At 38.1% G+C, this 25,605-nt stretch overlaps 1 protein-coding gene across 6 annotated transcripts in view; it reads right to left on the minus strand.

Annotated features, from left to right (window-relative positions):
• RPS6KA5 (ribosomal protein S6 kinase A5) overlaps positions 1-25,605 on the minus strand; it is a 170,364-nt gene that overhangs the window by 30,146 nt on the left and 114,613 nt on the right. For 4 of the 6 annotated variants that reach the window (XM_025982535.2, XM_072745577.1, XM_072745576.1 and 1 more), the window contains 2 exons: positions 15,931-16,014; positions 13,893-13,996 (listed from right to left, as the gene is read on the minus strand). In XM_025982535.2, the coding sequence (XP_025838320.1) occupies positions 13,893-13,996; positions 15,931-16,014 (188 nt within the window). Of the gene's footprint in view, positions 1-13,892; positions 13,997-15,930; positions 16,015-18,079; positions 18,100-21,024; positions 21,092-25,605 lie in introns of those variants that run through there. The other 2 variants (XM_025982536.2, XM_025982537.2) reach the window with 2 other exon arrangements.

The following is a 25,605-nucleotide window of genomic DNA, read 5'->3' on the forward strand; positions in this document are numbered from 1 at the left end:
CGGCCGGCAGGTGGGTATGCACTCTAATAGGTGTAACATTTTCATAATGAGGTGGAAGCAATGAGCCTATGAAATTTCACATGTCATATGTTCACTAATGCATAACTCCAAGGAGCTGTCTCAACAATGTTGTTAGAACAATGGGTAATGCTCACCTGTCCCTCTACTAAAGTCTCTGTTCAAGTGTCACTGTATCAGCGCAGCTTTCTCTAACCATCCTGATGAAATACCCAACCTCTTCGTCCTTCTCCTTTCTTGTTTCTTCATGGAATTTAAAGGCTATTATATATTTATTTGCCAATTACTTATTTCTCCCAACTAAAATGTAAGCTCTAAGGGAGCAGGGATTCCTTTTTAAATTTTAATTTTTTTGGATTTTTTTTTTTTTAAAAAGCAATTTTGTTCACTGCTGCCCCTCCCCCCTCCAGGGGGAGGCCCCCCTCCAGGGCCTAGAGCATTGCTTAGCACACAGCCAACCCTCAACAAATACTTCTTGAATGAATAAATGTCTGATTGTTTTTTATTCATGATATCTTGCTCACTCAGAATCTTTCTTCCCCAGTTGCAACAGATGCCTGCAGATAACATTTTTGCAGATAGCATGTTTTCTCTTGGGTTGTTTATTTCTATTTGTCCTCCAAAGTTCCTATTTCGTGATTTAATATTGTTAATTTTCACTTCCTGGCTCCCATTTCATCCCAGAATTACAGGATTGCTCATATGCCTGCCTGAGTTAGAAGTTTTCAGCCAACTTCACTTACTCTGAATAGTGAGGAAGACTCTGGTATATCTGTTCAATGGTATGTTACACAGCCCTTGCAAAATGTCATTTACAGAGAGCCTGTAATTGGGAATGCATATAACTTTAAGCGAAAACTGGAAAATAGGAAATTGTATGTCTAGTATGAGTACAATGTCCTATGGATATAAAAGGCTAAAAGGAAATATATAAAAATATCAGCAGTGTTTGTCTGTGGGTGTTATCATGCACATTTTACACTACCTGCACATCTCACACTATAGTGAACATTGCTTTTAGAATAGGAACAATAAAATGAACTTAATTTACAAGATCACAGGCTCATGGAGAACAGCACACAAGCAGGGCTAGGAGGCCAGCAAGTCTTGAGCCTCCCGAGAACAGGATCCTGTGGCTATTTCCCACCATCTGCAAGGCATCCTTCAGCCTCCAAAACCCTGTTGGTCCTCCTGGCCTGGCCCATGCGGTCTCTCCATCCTGAGTGACTGCTTCCTTGACACTCCCAGTCCCCAAGGGTCCATGCTGCCTTTGCACTTCCGTGGCATTCATCTTACCACTCAAATATCTATCAAAACTCCCTGGTATCATGAATTGTCATATTTATTCCATATTTCCCCAAGCAGTGTGGAAGCCTTCTTAGGACAAGAACTCTGCCTGTGGATTTCTCTTCTGCCTTAAGAGGTAAAAATAACTCAGCACATATTCCAGAGATGAATGGAATCAGTCCCCCAGTTGTCTGCGGGCCAGTACTTCCCAACCCCTTATCTGCAGTAAGCATCCACCTCACTAGGGAAAAAAAACCCAGCAGCATAGAATCAGGTGTGAGCCACGGGAGAGCACGAAGCAACTTTTCAGGAGTCACTTTGTATGTGACCCCAGTTCCAGCTCCCAGTGGCTCTGAGTCCTGAGGAGGATAAGCTCGGTTTCTTCATCCATAAAGCAAGCACACAGAGCTACCTGTTTTCCAGGCTGTGAGGCTTCCAGGAAGCCGTGGATGTGACTTCTCAGCCCAGAAACTGGTGCAGAGCTGTGCCCTGATGAGCCGGGCCCTCAGTGGGGCTGGTGCACAGGAGCGTGGCCGCTCTGACACACTGGCTGCCAGGAGGGGAGGCTCCCCTTTGGCTGTTACTGCATTCTTCCTTGACCCACCGTGTATTTCCCTGGACCTCGCCAGTGAGAATAATCAAACAAGATTCTTTACTACTCCTGCAAAATCTGTAACTCCACTCACACACTCTCAACCAGTAATCCCCAAGGCCCCCAGGGCACATCCTATGTGAGCTATAGATACTCTTCCTCCTTATCACCTCTCAGCATTCCCTTGCCTTCTTATGCCCCACAAGCCACCTGAAGGGTGCTCACTCCTGCCATGGCTTCTGGTGCACAAGAGAGGGCATTTCTTTTCTTCCTTGTGAGGCTCGGGGAAGTCAAGATGTGTGCAGGAGCTTGTAAAGATTTTGGTAAAAGAGGTTTCTTTTCTTTTCAACGTATAGCATTTTCTCCCTGGAAGTGATGGATAGGACGCAGACTTGCCCCCTACCTCCCTCTGAGGGCTAAGCCCTCTGAGAACTGAGCTGCTCTGCCTGGGCAGGAGCCTTGCACTCTCATCCACCCAGTGGGTATACTAGGCCACTTTATCAGCCACGCCTGAATGTGTCTTAATTGCAGGGTAGGTGCGGTTTGGGCAAAAGCTGGGACCCCACTACACGGGCTATGGTTTTTGGCACACCTCATCCCTGCCCCTCTTCCTTTCTGCTTTTTCTCTGTGACCCAGATGATGCTCAAAAGGCTTTTACTTCACTCACTTCACTATCTCTGTCAGAGAACCTTTCCTTAAAAAATGGGCGAGATGAATGGGATAGGAGAGGCTGGAGAACCACACCTTGGGGGTTCCCTGGGGTCAAGACGCTGCACATGACAGTAAGCAAAGGCAGTACTGAGTCAACAGCAGAGTGAGATGCAAAGAATTTCAAATAGACTGCTAAACAGAAAAGAGCCAGAGTTAGAGCAAAGAGCTAGAGCACAGAGCCAAACTTATCATCCAGAAGGATGAGGCCGTAGTGGGGAGGCCATCATAGCAAACCACAAGTATATAAGGAACAGTAAGATTCCTCCAGAAAGGAGTTATAAATGCAGAAGGCCACGTCCATAACCTCTCCCAGGATGGCCAAGGCTGACCTTTTTGATGTCAGGTTGATGGGACCAGTGGGAAGCTGGCTGAGGTAGGACTCAGAGGTGGCAGTGACGTGTCTACATGGGGCCTGGCTGGAACAACAGAAGGTTGGGTCTCAGCGGGAGCCCTGACAGACTAAGGAGAGGCACCCAAAATGCTGACCATTCTGAGAGCGCCTCTGTAGGGCCCTCTTCACGGCTGGCAGGAGTATTCCTATGCTTTAGTCAGGGCTCTAAGCCCTCCAACCCTCTAGAGAGTGCTTTGGAGGGCAAATTAATGATACAGTGTGATTCAGCTCCATCCCCACATGTCATGCAAGGGAAGCAGGAATAAACTGAGCTAAAGGATGCTGAAAGAAGATAGAAAGCTGAGGAACATGAGTACTGAGGGCAGGGTCACTTCCACCCTGCTCCCCTCCTTGCTACACCCCTCCTATCACTGGACTCTACACTGTAGCTGTTGCAATGGTGTCATGTGGAGGAAGAACGTGTAGATGAAAAGTTATTGTGAGGAATGTTTATGGATTTGGGGGTAATTCGTCAAAAAAACCCCTCAAGAAACACAGATGCTGCTATTGGGCACAAAAATACCTAAGATGAGGAAGAAAGAAAAAAACAAACAGCACATTGGGAATCAGGAAGGCTTTACAAAATATGCTGATAAAGGATTTTATCATAAAAATATAAGAAAGCTACAAAAGCCAAGGGGGGAAAATGATCTCTTAAAACAGTAAGAAATAATGATGCTTGTTATAGTTATTCTATGCAAAACTCTAAAAGCAAGCCATCTAAAGGCAGAAACTCTAAAAAAATATATAAATGAGCTAATTCAAGGTGTTACTGAGTAATCAACATGGATAAAATAAAAGAATCCAACAGAACTATTTTAATTTTGCCCTAGAAGACTATAGTTTGACACCCAAAATCAATATACTACAGTAATTACATAAAGAGAGACACTCCTCGGGGGGGACAATAGTAAGTCGGTTACCTAGCCCAGAGGTCAGCAAACCTCTTGTAAGGACCCACGGTAGGCAGACATCTCAGTCTCCAGTGATCACGGTCTCCTTATATTCACATTAACCTCCTTATGTATTTCCTTCCCCTCAGGTGTACAAAGGGTCTACTGACTTTTTCCTCTTTTTCTTTCTTCTTTTTTAAAGATTTATTTATTTATTATTTTAGAGAGAGAGAGTGCACGGGCAGGAGGGGCAGAGGGAGAGAAAATCTTAAGCAGTCTTCATGTTGAATGTGGGGTCCAATGCCTCACAACTCTTGAGATCACCACCTGAACTGAAATCAAGAGTTGGACGCCTAACTGACTTAGCCACCCAGGCGCCCCCAACCTGGTGACTTTCCTATAAACAATGCTGTCAGTAGGGGTGATAGGTGCCACTTTCATGACTAGGTTACCAAAGAGTCCAGCCTCCTGGAGACTCTCCGTCCCCTTCTAGCCTGCATGCTTTGAGGAAGCAAGTGGCCATGTCAAATAGGCCTTCCTGGTAAGGAACGGAGGGTGGCAGCCAGCTAAGAAGTAGGGGCCCTCAGTGCAATGGCCCAAAGAAACTGATCCTGGCAACAGCCACTGTGCTGGAAGTAGATCTTTTCCCAGATGAGCCTTGAAAGAACTACAGCCCGGCCACTCTTATTGCAGCCTGTGAGTGACCTAGAAGTAGAGGGTTTAGCTAAGCTGTGCCCAGCTTCGTCACGCACAGAGACTCTGAGATAGTTCATGTGTGTTGTTTTAAGCCGTTGAGTTTTGAGGCAGTTTGTTACTTAGCAATGGATAAAGAATAACGAATATAAGGCCAGATGATAAATATTTTCGGCTTTGTAAGCTATGTAGTCTCTAGGGCAGCAATTCACCTCTGCTGCGGTGGCCCCAAAAGCAGCCGGAGATGATACCCCAATGCACGCGTGTGGCTGTGTCCTAATAAAATTTTACTGGCAGACAGTGAAACTCAAATTTCATATCATATACACATGTCATAAAATACTGTTCATCTTTTGACTTTTTCAATCACTTAAGAATGTAAAGTGGAATATAAAGACCATTCTTAGCTCACAGGCCACCCAAAAACAGGAAACAGAATGGATGTGGCCTACCCTGACCTAAAATGTCCAGCAAATATGATTATCATTTTGATAATGCGGAGACCTGAGTTTATACAGTATCATGCTTACGACAGTACAGTGAGACACATCAATGAAGCATATTTTACTGGTGGGCTGTGAAATGCCAAATGAACATCTCATGGCAAATATTTTCTACATTTCAAAGTCAGAGAAACAACCCCATTAGAGATGATGAAGGACTGTAAACAGAACCCCTACAAACTGACTCTCAGGTGAGGACACGGTAGTCAACTGTCATGGACTGCAAAGCCCCAGGAAGGACAAGGGGCAGCCAGAAGAATTGATGGAGACCTGGGGCGGGGGGGGGGGGGGGGTCACCTCCCCACGCAGCCATAACCCAGGGCCCAAGAGAAGTTCTACGCAGACAGGGAGTAAAAGCTAGTGGGAGACACACAAGTAAGAAAAGCACATGCTGCATAAGTGAAACAAAAAGAAGACAGAGACTCGGAAAAGCTAACAAAAGCTTTACCTTAGATAAAATGATCCGCAAATCCCTGTCAATGTCTGGAAGAAACAATGGAATCGGTCTGTGTTCTTTAGAGGATGGGACAAGGGTTGCCATGCAGAGCTTAGAGGACGCAGATTTCAGATGATGTCAAGGGGGCATGATTTTATACACCTGAAGGTGTTCAGTCACGGAAAGGGCTCCCCTGCAAATGCCTTACACGATGTGCCACCCGCGCGATGCCGGCACTCCCACAGAAGGGAGAGGACTGCTCACACCTGCTTGAAGGAGTCTCATAGCACAGAGAAAATCTTCCTCTCCTTCTCATTTCTTATTATATTTTAAAATTTGATTTACCAGAAAAACATTCTTGTTCTGGTTGTAGGCGACCTATGAACAACAGCATCGGGCAAGATGTTATTTTGGAGCTCCCCAGGTCAAAGCTCTGGGAAGTATGTGGCATTCAGGGAAGATCACAAAAATGAAGGAACGGAAGAATTCAACGGTGAAAAGAGCCCTTCGCTAATTAAGACAAAGGACAATATAATAATACATTTATCAGAATGGTACCTTTTCTTTCACTTTTTAAATTTACGGCGTTTTTTTCTTTTTTTTAATTGAAGTAGAGTTGGCACAATGAGTTTCAGGTGTGCAGGACAGTGATTCCCCCAGTCTGTATGTTATGTTCTGCTCATCACAAGTGTGGCTACAGGTCACCACACACTATTCCTGCACCACTGCCCATATTCCCCGTGCTATACCTCTTATCCCCAAGACTCACTCATTCCATCACTGGAAGCCTGTATCTCCCAATTCCCTTCATCTGTTTTTGCCTGTTCTATACCCTACCCCAAACCATCAATTTGTTTTTTGTATTTATGGGTCTGTTTCTGCTTTTTTTGTATGTTTGTTTGCTTCTTTGTTTAGCTTTTTAGATTCTACATATAAGTGAAATTATACAGTATTTGTCTTTCTTTCTTTGAATTATTTCACATAGCATAGTACCTCTAGGTCCAACCACATTGTCCCAAATGGCCAAAATTTCATCCTCTCTAATGGCTGAATAATAATATACCACTGTACATATACATATATTGAATGGTGCATAATTTTAAAAGAACAGACTATGAATGACTTTATACTAGGAAAGACAATCAGAATGATTACCTAGAAAGGAAAAGGTAGTGTAGGATAACTGAATTATTATACTATTACAAACTTCAGTAACAACAACAAAAAACCCCCCATGAAATCACAGGTTAACACTAAGCTTTAAACAAAATTGTTAACAACCTGATAAAATGGATAATTAATTGATTAAAGGGAAAGAATCCTACTTAAGTTCTTGGAAAATATGTTCTAACTTTTAAGATTTCAAGCACGCTGATTCAGGCTCTTTCTCCTTCTAAAACCAGAATGCCAAATGACTAATCGAAAGGCAATAAAAGCAATTTAAATTTGAACATCACTTGGTTCAGCAGAATACTTCTGTTGTCCCAGTCAGCAATATATTACCTCCCTGCAGGCAGATCCACGGAGGAAAGGAAAACTGAAGAGAATGCTTGGGGACGTGGAATCAGAGTGGGGAATCAGTACGAGGAGGCACTAGTGAACACCACCAGGTTAAGGCTGCCCCCTTCGCACCTGTCACCATGACAGGAATGAACTTTCAAAGGGACCCAAATTCTTAAGGCCATCACCAAGGTCTCCTATAATTCTGAGGCATTTTCAAACTGTTAAGAGGCCCATTTAAAATAAGCAAAGTCATATTTTTAAAAATTTTGATGACAGGTATGACTTTATGATTTTAACAAGAAATATTACTGATCACTTTGGAGTTAAATAAACTGGAATAGTGAGAAATTATTTCCTTCCTAATCTGTCCTGTAATAGGTATGTTTAGAAAATTTTAAGTTTTATTAAAGTAAAACTGATATAGGATAAACTTCCCACATACAAAGTGCATGCTTTGGTAAGTTCTGAAAGATGTATACGCCTGTGAAATCACTGCTATGACCAAAGAAAGGAACATACACAACCACCATCCAAAAGTTGCTGGTATCCCTTTGTCATCTCCTCTGCCTTCCCTTAGTAAACTGGCCATCAACTCCCACCCTTGAGCAGTTTACATACCCCAGAACCTCCTGAATGAAGGGGAAGGTGGGTTGACTTAAGGACCCTGAAATTTTATACTGTGAATCTTTCTCCCAGCCTTCCCCAAAGGGGACTATGGCTTCTTACTGGAGGAACTGTTCATTGACGAAAAGGAAACCAGATTTTCTGGGGACTACTGGATTCTGGCTCTAAAGTGACACTTATTCCAGGAGTCCCAAACATCATGTGGCCCACCAGTCAGAAAAAGGGCTTCTGGAGGTTAGGTGACCCATGGAGTTTCACCTCCATCTCTTGGTGGCTTCAGTGGGACCCTGACTCCAACCTGTGGTTTTCTCCCTAGTTCCAGAACGCATAATTGGAGGAGACATACTTAGCAGCTGGCACAATCCTCATACTGGTTCCCTGACCTATGGACTGAAGACAGTAATAGTGGGAAAGGCAAAAATGGAACCCTTTAGAACTGCCTCCACCTAGGGAAATAGTCAAACCAAAAGTAAGATCGAGTTCCTGGGGGACTGCAGAGGTTAGTGCCACTATCAGAGACTTGAAAGATGTAGGAGTGGTGATTCCCACCCACCCCTTGCATATTGGCCTGTACAGAAGACAGATGGATCTGGAGAGGACACTGGAGTACCATGAAGTTAACTAGGTGTGGACTTCAACAGCAGTGCTATACCAGATGCGGTTTCATTGCTTGAACAAATTACCACCACCCTGGCACACAGCTATTCATCTGGCACATGCCTTTTTTCTCCACCACTGTCCATAAGGCCCATGGAAAGGAGTTGCTTTCGGCTCCCAAGGCCAGCGATGTACTCTTATGTCCTCTGTCAGGGGTATTTCAACTCTCTGGCCAATGTCAGAAATTACTTTGTGAAGCTCCTGATTGTCTTTCTCTTCTTCATCACACTGATCTCTTATACTGATGACCTGATGCTGATTGGACCTCGTAAGCAAGTAGCAGCAACTATTCTAGACTGGGAAGACATGTGTAGGTCAGAGGGTAGAAAATAAGTCTAACTAAAAATCAGGGATCTTCTAGGTGAGAGATGTCTAGGGCTCCAGGGGTATGGGACACTATTTCCAAAGTGAAGGATAATTTGTTGCATCTGACCCCACCTACAACTAAAAAGAGGAACAATCTTTGGATTTTGGAGGTCATACATTCCTCATTTGGGAGTATGACTCCAGCCTGTTTATCAAGTGACCGAGAAGCCGCTGTTGAATGGGGCCCAGAACAAGAGAAAGCTCTGCAACAGGTCCAGGCTGCTGTCCAAGCTGCTCTGCCACCTGGATCTATGTTCCAGCAGATTCCATAGTGCCTGACATGTCAGTGGTAAATAGGGATGCTTCTGGAACCTCTGGCAGGCCCCTAGTGGTGATTTACAGTATAAACCCTTAGGATTTTGGAGCAAAACCGTGTTATGTTCTGCAGATAACTACTCTCCTTTTAAGAAACAGCTCTTGGTCTGCTCTTGGGCCTAAACAGAGACTAGACACTTAACTATGGGTTCCCAAATTCCATGAAACCTGAGATACCCATAGGTATTATCTGTCAGCAGCACTCCATCATCACATGGTGCCTGACTAGGTCACGAAGGCACCAGAGAGTTACATGAAAAAGCAACCCAGATGCCCACTTCTGTCTCCTAGCCTTTATCTATGGCTTCATGGGTTGTTCCCTATGATGGGGGACAGAGGAAGAGAAGACTCAGGCCTTGTTTACAGATCATTCCACATCATCTGCAGGCACTACCCACAAGGGGACAGCTGAAGCAGGACAGCAACCTTCTGGCACATCCCTAAAGGACATGGTGAAGGGAAACCTTCCCAGCAGACAGGACTTGGATGTTCATTTTGCTTGGAAGGAGAAATGGCCAGATATGCAATATTTTAATGACTGATGGGCAGTGGCCAATGGTTTGGCTGGATGGTCAAGGACTCGGAAGATTAGAATACTGGTGACAAGCAAGTTTGGTTGCCAAAGATATCTGAGTAAGAGGTATATGGATAGAAGGAGAAAAAGGTAGAGATATTTGTGTTCCATGTGGATGCTCACCAAAGGGTAACCTCAGCAGGGAGGATTTGATGATCTCTTCTATAGATACCAGTTAGTCTCTTTCTCCAGTCCAACCTTATTATCACACAGTGGGCCATGACCAAAGTGGCTGTGGTGGTAGGGAAAGATGTTATGTGTGGGCCTAGCAACCTGGACTTCTGTTCACCACGGCTGACGGGGCTATGGCTACTGCTGAGTGCCCAATCGGCAAGCAGCAGAAACCAACACTGAGTGCCCAATATGGCACCAATCCCCAGGGAGATCAGGGAGTTACATGGTGACAGGTTGATTACATGGGCCTGCTTCCATTATGTAAGGGGCAATATTCCATTCTAACTGGAAATAGATGCTTACTATAGACATGGATTTGCTTTCCCTGCATGCAGTGCTTTTGCCAAAACTACCATCTGTGGATTTAAGAAATGCTTTATGCACTGTCATCGTATTCTATGCAGCATGGCTTCTAATCAAGGAACTCTCTTCACAGCAAAAGAAATGTAGCAGTGGGCCCATGCTCATGGATTTCACTGGTCTTACCAAGTTCTCCACCATCTTGAAGCAGGTGGCTTGACAGGACAGTGGAATGGCTTTTTGAAGAGACAGTTACAGTGTTAGCTAGGCAACAAAATGTTGCAGGGCTCTAGGAAGGTTCTCCAGGAGGCTGTAAATGCTCTGAATCCACATCCAATGCATGGTGCTGTTTCTCCCATACCAGGATTCACAGACCCAGAAATCATGAGGTGGAGTTGAGAGTTGCACCACTCACTATTACTCCCCAGTGACTCACTGGCAAAATGTTTGCTTCCTGTTCCCATGACTTTATGCTGCGCTAGCCTAGAAGTCTTAGTTCTAGGCAAAGGAATGCATCAACCAAGAGACAAACAATAAATGAGTCCACTGAGTTGGAAATTAAGACAGCCACCCAGCCACTTTGGGGTCACCTCCTGAATCAATAGGCAAAGAAGGGAGTTCTGGTGCTGGCTGGGGTGATGGATCCTCACCACCGAGGGGAAATTAGACTACTTACTCCACACTGAAAGTAAGGAAGAGTGCCAGAAATACAGCAGATCCCTTAGAGAATCTATTAGTATTACCATGTCCTATGATTAAGGTCAACTGAAAACTCTAACAACCCAATCCAGGCAGGAGAACTAAAGGCCCAGATTCTTCAGGAATGACTGACTGGATCATTCCACAAGGTACTTGCTGAAGACAAAGGGAATACAGAGCGGGTAGTGGAAGAAGGTAGTTATAAATACCACCCACCATCCCAAAACCATTACAGAAATCGCTGTATTTCCTCCGTATTTTGTTACGAATATACCTGTGTGGGAATATGTGTGCATAAATCATTTTAATATATTACAATATGTCTTTGTCTTTCCTCTCTTATTCCTTTATTATGTAAGATGTGTGGCATTAAGATTGGCATTAAGATTGTTAATTTTTTATGTAAGGGGTTGGTGCATTTCCTATTGTATGCAGGATAGGAATATCATGTTTGGTATAATTATGACCTTGTTATTGTTTTTATTTGGAGATTAAATACAATTTAAGGAGATGTGCTTGGCTGCCAAACTGACAAGGGGTGGATTTATGATGGTTAATCTGCAGTGTCACCTGACTGGGCTAAAGGTTGCCCAAATTTAACACTGCTTCTGGGTGGGTCGGTGAGGGTGTTTCCCAATGAAATTAACATCTGAATTGGTGGACTCAGTAAAGTAGAATCCTCTTCCCCAGTGGGGAGGCAACAACTAATCCCTTGAGGGCCTGAATAGGAAAAAAAAAAAAGCAGAGGAAGAGAGGATTCCACCCTTGCTGTCTGCCTGCTTAATAAAGGATGCTGATCTTCTGCCATTAGACTGGGATTTATACCCACAGGTTCCTCTTATTCTCAGGACCGGGTCTCTGGCTTGCAAGTGGCAGATCCTAGGACTTCTGAGAATCCATAATCATGGGAGCCAATTCCTTGTAATACATATATATATATATGTGTGTGTGTGTGTGTGTGTGTGGTTATTATACTCCTTATAATACAACAAAATAAATAAATTTATATATAGAAGAGAGTTCTAGTGCTGGCTCTACCTACATAAACCCGAATGGTTTTGTTCCTCTAGAGAACCCTGCCACAGTCCGGCTCTTTATTTGTAGCCACTCCAGTGAGTACACAGTGGCATCTCCACTGTGGTTTAGTCTGCATTTCCCTAAAGACTAATGATTTTGGTCATCTTTTCACGTGCTTATTTGCCACTCATAGATCTTCTCTGGTGAGCTGTTAAAATCTTTTGCCCATTTCTCAAAATGGAGAATTTTCAGAATTTTTCAAGGGGAGAATGTTTCCCCCCTTGAATTTTGATACTTCCTTATGTATTCTAGACACCAGTCCTCTATCAAATGCAGGATCTGCCATTTTCTCCCAGTCTGTGGCTTGTCTCTCCACTCTCTTGGTTTCCTTCAAAGAGTGCACATACTTTTGATGAAGTCCAATTCACCAGTATTTTCTTTTATGGACTGCACTTTTGGTGTTGTATCTAAGAAATCTTTGCCTAACCCAAGGTCACAAAGATTTTCCTTTATGTTTTCTTCCAGAAATGTTGTAGTTTTAGATTTTACATTTAGGTCTATGATTTATTTTTAATTTTTCTTTGAAGTATTTATTGAAGTTTATTTCTTCTCCCCATATGACAGTGGTTCTAGCATTTGTTGAAAAGACTATGTTTTCTCCACCAAACTGACTTTGCACGTTTGTAAAAACAAAAACAAAACCAGTTGCCTCTATCTCTATCTAAACAGTTTCTGGGCTTTCTATTCTAGTTCACTGATGATTTGTCTATCTTGATATGAACACCCCAGTGTCTTAAATATTGTAGCTTATAAACCCAGAAATCAACTTTGGTCTACTTTTTCAAAGGCGATTTGACTATTCTAGGTCTTCCGTGTACCTCTATGAATTTTAGGTTGTCAACTCCTACGGGAAAACCAAAGCCTACTTGGGGTTGGGATTGTGTTGAATCTAGAGATCAGTTTAGAGAGAAATCACATCTGAACTATCCTGAGCAGCTCTCTCACACAGGTGTGCTTATCAGTACCTTCATCGAATACCCTAGGGGGTACCTTCTGCAAGTCTCCAAACCTCTTTCTGACTCTGCCCTGCAAGCGCTAGCTGCCCAGGGCTTCCCAGAATTCTAGATCAACCTCAACTCTGCCTATGCATCCCCTCCCTGCCCGGCAGCCTGGCTACTCTCTAAGGCTGTCAGCTGGGCAATCAGAGGGCTCACCTCATTGATTTTCGTTTCATTGGCCTTCACTGCTAGATGTTCAGTGTCTTCAATACTGGTGTTTCATGTATTTGGCTCATTTTAAAAACTGTTTCAGGCAGGAAAGTTAATCCAGTCCCTGTTATTCCATCTTGGTAAGAAGTGGAAGTCTCAATTTTTAATTTTTAATGTCAAATCTGTTCTCAGAGTTAAAAAATTCAAGTAAAAACAGGACAAAAACATAACTAGTAATTAGTATAATGTTTTAACACTGTTTGTTTATTTGTTCATTAACTCATTTCATTCCAAAAATATTTATTGAGTTCTGCATGGTAAGCACTGTGCTGGCACATGAACACACTGCCCTGAAGACCAAAGCCAGACGTGCTCCTTGCTCTCACAGAGCTTACAATCTAGTGGGACAGACTTAATCAAATAACTATGAACACAAATGTAACACTGCAATTGTGACAGCTGCTATGAAGAAAAGAATAGGATAATGCTACTACGATATCCTACAGGAGGTGATTTTATGGTGTTTGCTTCTATTGAGCCTATATATCCATGAGTTGAAAATATCAGTACTGTTTCTTTATTTGCAAAGGACTTACATTCAGCATACAGTGGGAAAAAAGTGTCCAACAAAGACACTTCTCAATATGTGATGTACTAGGTAAAGACAATATAAGAAGTGCTTTGGAGCACACAGACATTTTGACACTATCCTTTTGAGAAGAATTAAGATCTAAATGGGCATATAAAATATAAAGAAATGTAAATGTTATATATCTACATTCTATATGAATATAAACGGAAATTTACCATTTGAACACTATTTTGTCTATCCTCATTTAAAAAATTATCTTTTCTATCAGCCTTAATTTCAGAAATTTGATAAGTTCCTTTGAGAAAACAATACATTTATTTTATTTTGTTAAGTCTTACCTAGATATCTCAGCTTGGGAATTTTTCTCGCCATCGACAGTGAAAGGAGAGGCTCCAGTTAGTAACTCATACATTAGAACACCTAAACTCCACCAGTCAACTGCCTATAAAACAATAATGTCATTTCTATAAGAAAGTAAAATGAACAGAATAAAACTACATGTTTGAAAAATATTTTAACAAAAAGATTTTGTATCTAGCTTTCTGTGTAAGTATTAAATGAAGCACATGCAAGAAAGACATTTAGAAACAAATATCCCAAGTATTCTCAGGATAGAATTTAAACACAGCAAAGTCAATCAAGGGGCTGAAAGTGTTTTCATTATTTCCTAAATCATTAAGTAATGGTTTTACTTTGGTTAATTTTTAAATACATATTTAAATTTTTAAGTAAAACCTTTAGACTTATGATAGGAAAAAAAAGGGAGCACTCTGCATTTTTATTATTTAGGTTCAATAAATATTATGAAATTCCTTGAACTTAAAGGACAAAATTTTTAAAAATCCCATCTAAAAGTATTATATTTTCAGAACCACTTAAAACAATTCTTCTTACAGAAACTATCAGTATATCTTCATTTGTGTGACTCTTGGTTCTGGGAAGCATGAAGATACTTAAAATAATATAAAATAAAATGACATCTGAATTGGAAACCAATTTATAAATATAGTTACCTGAACTGAGAGCATAGTAAATTATACATAATTTAAAGAATCCTGATATATTGAAAATTAGTTATTTTATAATTAGGCAAATCAAGATTTCAGTATCTGTTGAGTACATAAGCTTGTATCAATAAGATATTATTAAGTGGATGCTAAAATTTTTAACCCTGCTTCCAAATTTCAGGACAAAGGTTTCAGAGAGACAATGCGAAATTTATGAACTTAGAGCCATTTCAAAGAAAATACATAAACATGACATATAAAACATAATCAGACAGACTGCAACTGTAAAAGGAACAGTGTAAAGCCAAGTACGCTGATAAGCACTTTGCATATTGTGTCACATTTAATTAACTCAAAGACATCAAGGTGTTCCATGAACAGGAAAGAGTATTTGACTAGCTATATCCTGGACCTCAGATATGCAGGAGTTGTAGGAGGTTCTATAAGATTTTTGTCCCTAAAGTTGATTACATGAGGTCTTAGAAGGTAATTTTCAAATTTTAACAGTTATAAATTCCTAACAAACTGTTGTGGACAGTAGTTTCAAAGCATACCATGGAGCAAATGAAACCAGCAATTCAGTTATTTTCTTTTTACGAGCAGTTTTACTGCCCCCTAAATCAGGATCCTCAGAATGTTTTGTGGTTGCATTTGAAGCCAGCTCTTAAGATGATACAGATCAACAATCAGATTCCTAATCATACAGCCTGAAACCAATACCACACCAACTTGAAGAACAGGCTTTAAATATATAATTGGGATGAGCACTGGGTGATATACTATATGTTGGCAAATTGAATTTAAATAAAATATTTTAAAAAATAAATATTTGATTAGTTATTAATAAGGAGACCAAACATTCTCTATACTTAAGATATCTGGGCTGAATATGTGGGATTTTGAAAGGGGATGAGGGCAAGGGAAAGATGAAGAACAAAAAGTAGTCAAAATTCCTTTTTTGGGGAAAGTTATTCATACAGCAAAAGCACTGATATGGCACTGTACCTTTTAATATAATAAGAAAATATATGTGTCCTAGATTTTATAACAAAACTACTTAAGACGCTTCTTCTACAGTCTTCATTTGCAGAGGGCTGAGGAAAACAAACTTGGACTATCTTGAGTGTAGGATTTTTTTCTTTCTCCAAGGATTGTTACAATGCTTATTTCTGTTGAAGAGGTAATCAACACAGTCTATCTTTTTCCTCTAAAACACTAGGTATCATGTGTTCACGTATGCAAAGCAAAGGAGAAAAAACAATGAAGGTAAGACAATACCAGAACAACGGCTCTATTGAAAAGATTGGATTTAGGGTATTAACTAAGTTCTAATACATATTACAGAGCTGTAAGGAAGTGTAGAACATACCTTGTCATGTCCTGAATCTCCCCCTTTGACAATATCCGGTGCCATGTATTCAATAGTCCCACAAAAGGAATATGCTCTTTCAGCCTTAAACAGTCAAACAAAAAGGCATTTGATTTCAAACCACAAAAGTGACAAAAAAAAGTCAGTATTACCTGTTAGTGGTTGAGATACACCCCAGTAGAAAAGCAGTGGTAGAATCCACTTGACAGACTATCCCCTTCCACTAGGACAGACCACCCCTTATACAGTGAGTCCTGTCTAAAGACTTCCCATGACTGACATCCTCCCATCCATCTACCCATCCAACCACTCACCCGTCCATCCACACACCTGTCCATCCACCCATCCATCTACCCACCCACCCACCCATCCATCCACCCATCCACCCATCCATCCATCCACCCACCCATTCATTGCTTTTTTTTCAGTATGTGCGTGTATTTCAATTACTGGTTTCTCATACCACTCTTTTTGTAAACTTCAAAACTGTCCTAGTTGGGTTATAGGAACTGTCTAATATGTTAGTACTTTATTTCCAGATAGGCAAGATTGGGAAAACACTGGGAAACATTAAGGGAAAAAAGAGACCAAATCCTAAGAAGGGGGATAGGGAACCCAAACATGAAAAATAACCCCCCAAAGTTTTTCCTACCTTATTTTGTTTAGATTTGGCACTGCCAATCATATGTTTAGAAATAATGAGCAAATTTGTTTTTTTATAAAGACTCTCTTAAAGCAGTTGTGTCTCTTTTGTAGAGCTTTAAAAAGGTCTAGATTTAAAAATCTAAATTTTTAAATGATGTGTCACATGACTCATCTCAATGAAACAAAGAAGAGTACATATCTAAATTATTATACAGATACATTAAATAGGGAAAAAAGAATTCCTCTTTAACAAGATACATTCATATGGCTGTATCTGAAGCTTTTTAAGGCACTTTGGTGCCATCAAAATATTTTACAAAATTACTTTAATGGAAACTTTTCAATTTACACTTTACTCTTCTTCCACCAGCAAAGTTTTAAGAAAAATACAAATTCCCCTAATTTACCAATTTCAAAAGTAAAGAACACTACTCTAGCAATGTTATAGAATTAGTAGAAGACCTTTACTTTATTAAGGGAAAGTTAAGCCAGAGAAAATAAATATAATAAATGTATTTAAACACTTTGGTAACAAATGTATTAAAATTACTTAACTATAATATATATATGTTATATAATTATATATAATTATAATATAATTAATGTTACATAATTCATTTCTTTCTTTTTATATGCTACACATGCTGAAACATTACTAGTCCCTAGAAACTAAAAGAATTTACTTATGCTTATATCTGCATAAAATTTTTTTTGTTACCTAGCAGAACGTTATTGAATAGCTAATATAAACCATATGTTAAATGTCATTATCTCTCTGCTTCATCATTTCAGTACCAAGTGGTAATTTTGTATCAAACTACTGGAAAAATTGAAGCTAAATAAAATTGATTCCATTTAATTTCCAAATAAAAAGTAATGAATAATAACTTTATTAGACATGCTTAGAAAAAAAGTGTATATTGGGAAGCATTCATCTATTTACTGAATTATTAAAAATACTACAAAATTACTTTAAAAAAAACCCCAAACTTCATAAAACCAGTTTTTTTTAAGCTAATATACTATTTATTATGCCATAGACTTTTTTTTTGGATAAGTAAAAATCACTGTGTTGCTTATGTACAGAATCATGAAAATTACTAAGTCATAGTATTTATTATTTGATCTCATCTTTAAAAGATACCTTTAAAACATTATATTCTAAATCAAGTTTAAATATACTGAAAAAAATAAAAATAATTCTCCAAACTGGTTTAGGAGTAAAAAGACAATGAGTTTTGATTGATAGCTTCTCTAGATTTTATTTATTTAGAAAACTAGTCTTTTTTTTTTTTTTTTTTTTTTAGCAAATATAAACTTTCACTTCCATCTACAGGCAGCTCCATGTCACAAACTATTTTGAAATTATACATATTTCCTTGTAAGTATGAGACAATGATTAAACTTTACAAGCTGAGGATCATGAAAGTATATACCCTCTTCTTCAAAATACTGGATATTCATATGTTTAGTGTAAAGAGGGCATGAAACACATAGATCTTACCAATTAGTAGAAAGGTCTGATAGTCACTACCAATTCCCATGTCTTCTGTTCTCTGACAAAGAAAACTATGCAGCTCAGTTCTTGATTGTCTCAACAGAGGGAAAGCTCAGAACCACAGTAAGTCACAAAGAGATATTGTCCAACTTCTCTGTGTGATTTTTGAGCTCTTGTACTGGGTATGAAATTATAAATAATTTATATTACTTTTGAAATTTCCTGAGAAATTTAAAGATGTTTTTCTTTTCTTATTTTTTTTTTAAGATTTTATTTATTTATTTATTCATGAGAGACCCAGCGAGAGAGAGGCAGAGATATAGGGAGAGGGAGAAGCAGGCTCCATACAGGGAGCCCAACATGGGACTCGATCCCAGGACCCCGGGATCATGCCCTGAGCCAGTCAGGTGCTCAACCACTGAGCCACCTGGACGTCCCTTAAGCTTCCTTTTAATTCACTTTAGCTTCTGTTTTGTGTTTGTTTGCTGTGGTTTTTTGGGTGGAGGTGGTGGAAGGGAGCAGGTAGTATCTATATTAGTAAATATCTGTTTGACTGAAATTCCAGGAGATAGAAAAATTAGAGCTTAAGAGTTGGGAAATTCCTGTTACTGAGAAATAATAGCGAACAAAGCATTTCTTACATTTCTGTGTTACTTTAAAACATTGCCATTTTAGCCTCTTGCAATTCTGTATCTGCTTTCTCTTCCTCTGCCCTAGTGGAAGTGCTGCTCCCTCTGGGTTTTAACTTATAGTGTATCAGCCTTGATTTTCTAAGAATTTATCCTTTATTTGTAAATCTATCCCTAGTTTACTTTCCAATTTGTGTTTCTCTGCCAAGGAAGATGCATGTCATCTGGACTGAATACTGCATGACTTTCAAATAATTCTACCAAGAAGATGAACTGATGAGGTATGAGAGGCGAAGGTGAGTAGTGGGAGCAGGAAAGCTTTCTAGGTAATGTTTTATGAACTATGATATAAAAAGGATAGGATTACATAGCTAAATTCTATTGTTTATCATTTGTTCAAAATATCTTTATGGTAACATTCTTCTCAAGGAGGCAAGGCAATCAACCTATTTAGTATTTAAATCCACACTACTTTATACAACATTACTGATTAAAGCTAGCACAAAGTCAAAAGATTATGGTTGTTAAAAGACTGTGAAAGATTATTCAAGAATTTCCTTGAACATAAAAATGGTAAAAGCGGTGTGTGTGTGTGCCATCCTGGCGGATAATACAGAGTATTCTTGTGTGCTAAGTGATCAGCTGATCAAGGAGGTTTCACTGTTCCTTAGAGAGAAAGATCAGATAGCACTGGACAAAAAACTGATTTCCTTCCAAGGAAGAATCCAAATACAAACTCAACTGTCAAATTCTTAAGCATTTTTCAATAAATACTAGATTAAATCATTCCTACCTTTTATTTGCCAATGTTTTATTCTGATCTTATTTGCTTATGATAAATTTGTAAGTTAAATATAAACTTACTTTCCATCTTATATTTTTCCCTATCCTAATTTTACAAATATCACAACAAATATCTAGAAATGTTTCATTTTTAAACGAAGTTAATATAGCACTGTTAATCATCTATGACTGTGCCCACAAGAAAGAAGGGAATCCCTAGATGCCAGCCATGAAGAGAGTGTAGAAAACCAGTGAGGTAGGCATATGACCTATGCTTTGTGGTAGCTGCACAAAGGGAAGGTCTTATCTTAGAAAACAAACACATAAATATTTCCCCTTGTGAAATAAAATCCCAAGGCTTATGCCTCTTGGAGATTTGCGGCCTGAATTTACTCTCTCTTCCATAGTATGGGCAAGTGAGAAAATCTGGTCAACATGGTGCTACTCTGGAACACACAACAGAACCAGAGAAATTTCTGCAACCTAGCTGGACCAGGGTTCACGTACACACAGTCCAGTGAACTGGACTCCCCAAACCAAACACAAGAATTATCTGAAATACTAGAACAATCTATAAAAGATTGATATTTTATAAAAGATGAAAGACATAAAGGAAAATAACCATAGGGAAGATTAGAAAGATATGAAAAAGCAAACAGAACTATATAAATGAAAAAAATAGAGTAATGAAAACCAGACTGATTAAACAGAGTAGACACAACTAAAGAGAGAATCTGTAAACTAGAAGATACATTTGAGAATATATTGCAAAAGTCCCAAGGAAACTAAATAAAAATATATTCACGGGTGGCAAATTCCTATTTCTTAACTTGAGAGATGGTTAAGAAGTGTTTGGCTTATAACAATCCCCTAATCTGTATATTTATTTTGCTTTTGTTTTTATATATGTTTTATTTCAAAATAAAAAGATATACCAGTCTATATAATAGATATATCTACGACAGCTACATTAACAATGAATATGCAGTGCAAAATAAGGCATTTTAAGTCAGAGAGAGTTTACTATTCATTAATTGTTAAAAAGACATCTAAAGGATGTACTTCAGAAATAAATTGAACTCACAAGAAAAGAGTTAAGTTGTAAGAAGCTAAAGTGAACAGAGAAAACAGATAAACATGAGAGAAAACAGAAACAAGTACTGAATTTATAAAATGAAAATTACAGAATGATTAAATTGGGGAATATAACACAACATGAGACTAAATAATAAGTAATAATGACACAGAAAATGAGATGGATAATTGAAGTTAACACATTCTACGTTCTTGTAGTGGTCATGACAATTACAGACATAATAGAAGTTAAAAATTTCTGGGTAATAACCACTAAAAGAATAGAAATAGAGTATATATAACTTCTAGACCATTAGGGAGAAATGAAATAAAGAAATCCTAATAATCTAAATAGGAAAGGAGGGGGAAAAGCAAAGAGAAATTATGATAAAGAGAAACACATAGCAAGATAAGAGAAATAAGTAAAAAATATATCAGTAATCATAATATACAGATTTAACTCACCAGTTAAAAGATAGAAACTCTCTGGATCAAAAACAAAATCCAGCTATATGTTATTTACAAAAGGCACACCTAAAACATAATGACAAAGAAATATTGAAAGTAAAGAGATGGAAAAAGATATATCAGACCAGCCTAACCAACAGAAAGCTGGAGTATTTTTATTAATAGCAGGAAAATAAACTTTAAGGCAAAAAGGATTATTAAAATTAGGGAGAGTCATTATGTAATAATAAAAGGAACATTTCACTAGGGAAATAATACTATTCCAAACCTGAATACCCTCAATATTTTTTGAAAAGTCTTTAACTATATAAAGCAAAAGTGGAGAGATCTTCAAGTAGAAATGGACAAATCCACAACCATAATGGGCATTTTAACATATCTCTTTTAAAACTGAACAATCAAGCAGGAAAATAATTAGTGAAGCTATAGAAGATTTGTATGATGCTTATGAGAATACATAAAACTTTATATAACAGAGAATACACAATCATTTCAGGCATACACGTCATATTTACAGAAATTAACCATGTAATAGGTCACAATGCAAATATAAAGTCCACATAAAGAAAATCATATATAGTTTGTTCAGAACTATACAGAAAGCAATAAAATTTTTTGCTTTTTGTACAGAAAGCAATAAAATTAGAACTCATTTACAAAAAGACAACCAAAAAATCCTATATTTGAAAACCTAAAAATAGATTTCTAAGTAATTCATGGCCCAAAAAAACCACACAACAAATATTAGACTATTAGAATAATAATAAACATGCCATATGTTAGAACCTGTGAGATATATCTAAAGCTGTTCTTAGAAATTCGGTTTCATTAAAAATTAAATATTAGTGAGCTGGAGGTCCAACTCAAAAGTTTAGAAAAGGCATACCGAAGAAAAACTCCAAAAAGTAAAAGAAACAAAGTAATAAAGGAACATCATCAAATAAATAGAAAAAATGAGGAGCTTGACAAAAGTTATTTCTTGGAAAAGACTAATGGGCAAATTTCTAGCAAACTGACCCAGAGAAAAAGGAGGAAAGTTACAGATCAATAATATTAGTAATTTAACAGGAAACAGTATTACACTCACAATAGAGATTAAAAAATAAGTGAATTCTATGAACAACATGATGCCAAATAACTTTAAAAAGACAACATATATCATTTTCTTTTTTTTTTTAAAGATTTATTTATTTATTTATGAGAAACACAGAGAGAGAGAGAGAGAGAGAGAGAGAGAGAGAGGCAGAGACACAGGCAGAGAGAGAAGCAGGCTCCATGCAGGGAGCCCGATGTGGGACTCAATCCCGGGTCTCTAGGATCACACCCTGGGCTGCAGGCGGCGCTAAACCGCTGCGCCACCGGGGCTGCCCCCCCCCCTTTTTTTAAAGATTTATTTATTCATTTTCTATAAAAATATAACTTGCCAAAATTGACTTAAGAAGAAATTGAAAACCTAAATGTTATTATAAATATTTTTAGAGAACTATGTAAGTATTTGAAAAGCTACTCACACTTACCTATAAAGTAGGAAAAAAAGGAAAAAAATATACACCCTGATAGTTACAGAGGTGCAAATTCTGTTGTATTTCAACAGAAAAAATCCTATTAATATAACTCAAAACACTAGGTGATTAAAGAGAAAAACTGTGAGAATTTCTTTATGTCAATAAACAACTAAAAACTAAGAATATAATTTATCTACCAAAAACCTAGAGTAAATACCATACTAAATTGTAAAACCCAAGGTACATTGCCTTGAAGTAGAAAAGCAAGAGTACACACAAATAAAAGTAGGCAGAACAATGAAGACAAACTAAACCATCCATCCACAAGCACACACAAAATAAAAATAAAAAGAATCACAAAGATATAATAAAGCCATCATTATTGACATAGTGGTTCTGATTTTATTCTTTTAATATAGTCATCTATATAAAAAATCCAAGTGAATATGTAAATTAGTGGAGTATGAATTCAGCAACATTACTATGTACAAGATCAAGAACATTCCTATGTGTTGCCTCAAAAGTCATAAATAGTCTAATTTTGTAGATAGGAATAAAATTATAAAGTTAATAGAAATGAATCTAATAATATAAGTATAAAGCATTACATAGAAATAAAATATTTGAAGGAAATAAAAGATAACTAAATAAATGGGAAAGTATGAATATTCCTTTATACTAATTGATAGGAAGATTAAATATCCAAAGTTCACAGTTATTTCCAAATTAATTTATAAATTCAATTCCATAATTTACATGGAGGAATGAAAGATCAGGAATAGAGAATATAGTGAAGAGTCAGATGAAAGGAGGAGAGAATGGTAGGATAAAAATGAAGAGAAAGATCTCACCTTTCCAGATTCAAAACTTATTATAAAATCATAGCCTTTGGGATCCCTGGGCAGCTCAGCAGTTTAGCACCTACCTTCGGCCCAGGGTGTAATCCTGGAGACCTGGGATGGAGTCCCACAACTGGGTCCCTGCATGGAGCCTGCTTCTCCCTCTGCCTGTGTCTCTGCCTTTTTCTCTCTCTCTCTCTTTCTGTCTCTCATGAATAAATAAAATCTTTTAAAAAACCATAGCCTTTAATATTTTTTATTTTGATTCAGAGAGAGGCAACTAGACCCATGGAACTGAAAGAAGAGGAACAGGAATAGAAATGGGCTCACAGGAAATAGACTGTACAGGAATTTAGCATATGACAGAAGTTGTTTTTAAATCAGTAGGGGAAAGACTGACTATTCAATGATAGTTCAGTCAACTAGGTTAATCTATAAAAAGAGATAAAATAAGATCCTCATTTTGTTTTATACACAAAAATTAATTCCTAGTAAGTTAAAATTTTAATGTGCACTGAGATAAAGAGATTTTGCTTTGAAAAATTCGAAGAAATCAACAACCAGTTTTACACCTCAAGGAACTAAAAAAGAACAAACTAAACCAAAGGTTAGCATCAGGAAAGAAATAAGCGGACCACAAATAAATGAAACTGAGCATAGAAAAGCAATAGAAAAAATTTTTGAAAAAACTGAGTTGGTTTTTGAAAATAACAAGACTGGCAAAATCTTAGCTAGATTTATTTTAAAAAAGAGAAGCGTCAAGTAAAATCAGAAATGAAACAGATGATATTATAAGAAGTTACTATTAGCAATTATACACCATAAAATTGGATAATCTAGAGTGGATAAATTCCTAGAAAAATACAATTTATTAAGACTGAATCATGAGGAAATAGAAAATCTAAACAGACACATAATCCCTAAGGAGATTGACTCAACAATCAAAAACCTTCCCCCTAGAAAAGCTCAGGATCAGATGGCTTATAGGAAAATTCTAAAAAATACATTCAAATAAGTAGTAAGTCCAAAAAAACTGAAGAGAACACTTCCAAACTCATTGGATGAGGCCAGCATTACCCTGATACCAAAGCAAGAGCTACTGCAAGAAAATTACAGCTTTATATTTCTGATGAAGACTGATACAAAATTCCAATGAAATACTAGCAAACCAAATTCAATAGCACATTAAAAGGTTATGTAATATGACCAAGTGAGGCTTATTCCTGGAATGTAAGGATGGTTCAAGATTTGAAAGTCAATCAATGTAAAACCATATTAACAGAATGAAGAACAAAAACCACATAATCACTTCAATTGAATAGAAAAAGCATTTGACAAACTTCAACATCCTTTCATGATAAAACCACTCAACAACAAAGAAGGAATAGAAAGAAACTACCTCCACATAGTTAAAGCCATATATGAAATGCCCACAGTAAACATCATACTCAATGATGAAAAACTCAAAGCTTTTCCTCTAAGATCAGGAACAAAAAAGTAAGGCTGTTCTTATCACTTCTATTCAAAACATCACTGGAAGTCCTAGGTGGAGCAGTTAGGCAAGAAAAAGACATCCAAATTTGAAAGGAAGAAATAAAATTATCTTGCTTGTAGATGATATAATCTTACATGTAGAGAACCCTAAAGAATCCATACCAAAAGACTTAGAATAAGCACATACAGCAAAGTTACAGGATACAAGGTCAACATAAAAAAATCACACTTCTTTACACTAACAATGAACAATCAAAAAAAAAAAAAAATCAAGGGGAAAAGAACTCATTTAAAATAGCATCAAGGGCAGCCCCCATGGCACAGCAGTTTAGCGCTGCCTGCAGCCTAGGGCGTGATCCTGGAGACCCGGGATCCAGTCCCACGTTGGGCTCCCTGCATGGAGCCTGCTTCTCCCTCTGCCTGTGTCTCTGCCTCTCTCTCTCTCTCTTTATGAATAAATATATAAATAAATAATCTTTTAAATAAATAAATAAATAAATAAATAAATGAATGAATGAATAAATAAATAAATAAAAAATAGCATCAAGAGGGCAGCCCGGTGGCTCAGCGGTTTAGCACTGCCTTTGGCCCAGGGCGTGATCCTGGAGACCCGGATTGGAGTCCCATGTCAGGCTCCCTGCATGGAGCCTGCTTCTCCCTCTGCCTATGTCTCTGCCTCTCTCTCTCTCTCTCTCTCTCTCTGTGTCTCATGAATAAATAAATAAAAAATCTTTAAAAAT

This window comes from Vulpes vulpes, unplaced genomic scaffold (genome assembly GCF_048418805.1).
Source record: "Vulpes vulpes isolate BD-2025 unplaced genomic scaffold, VulVul3 u000000644, whole genome shotgun sequence".
Lineage (NCBI taxonomy): Eukaryota > Metazoa > Chordata > Mammalia > Carnivora > Canidae > Vulpes > Vulpes vulpes.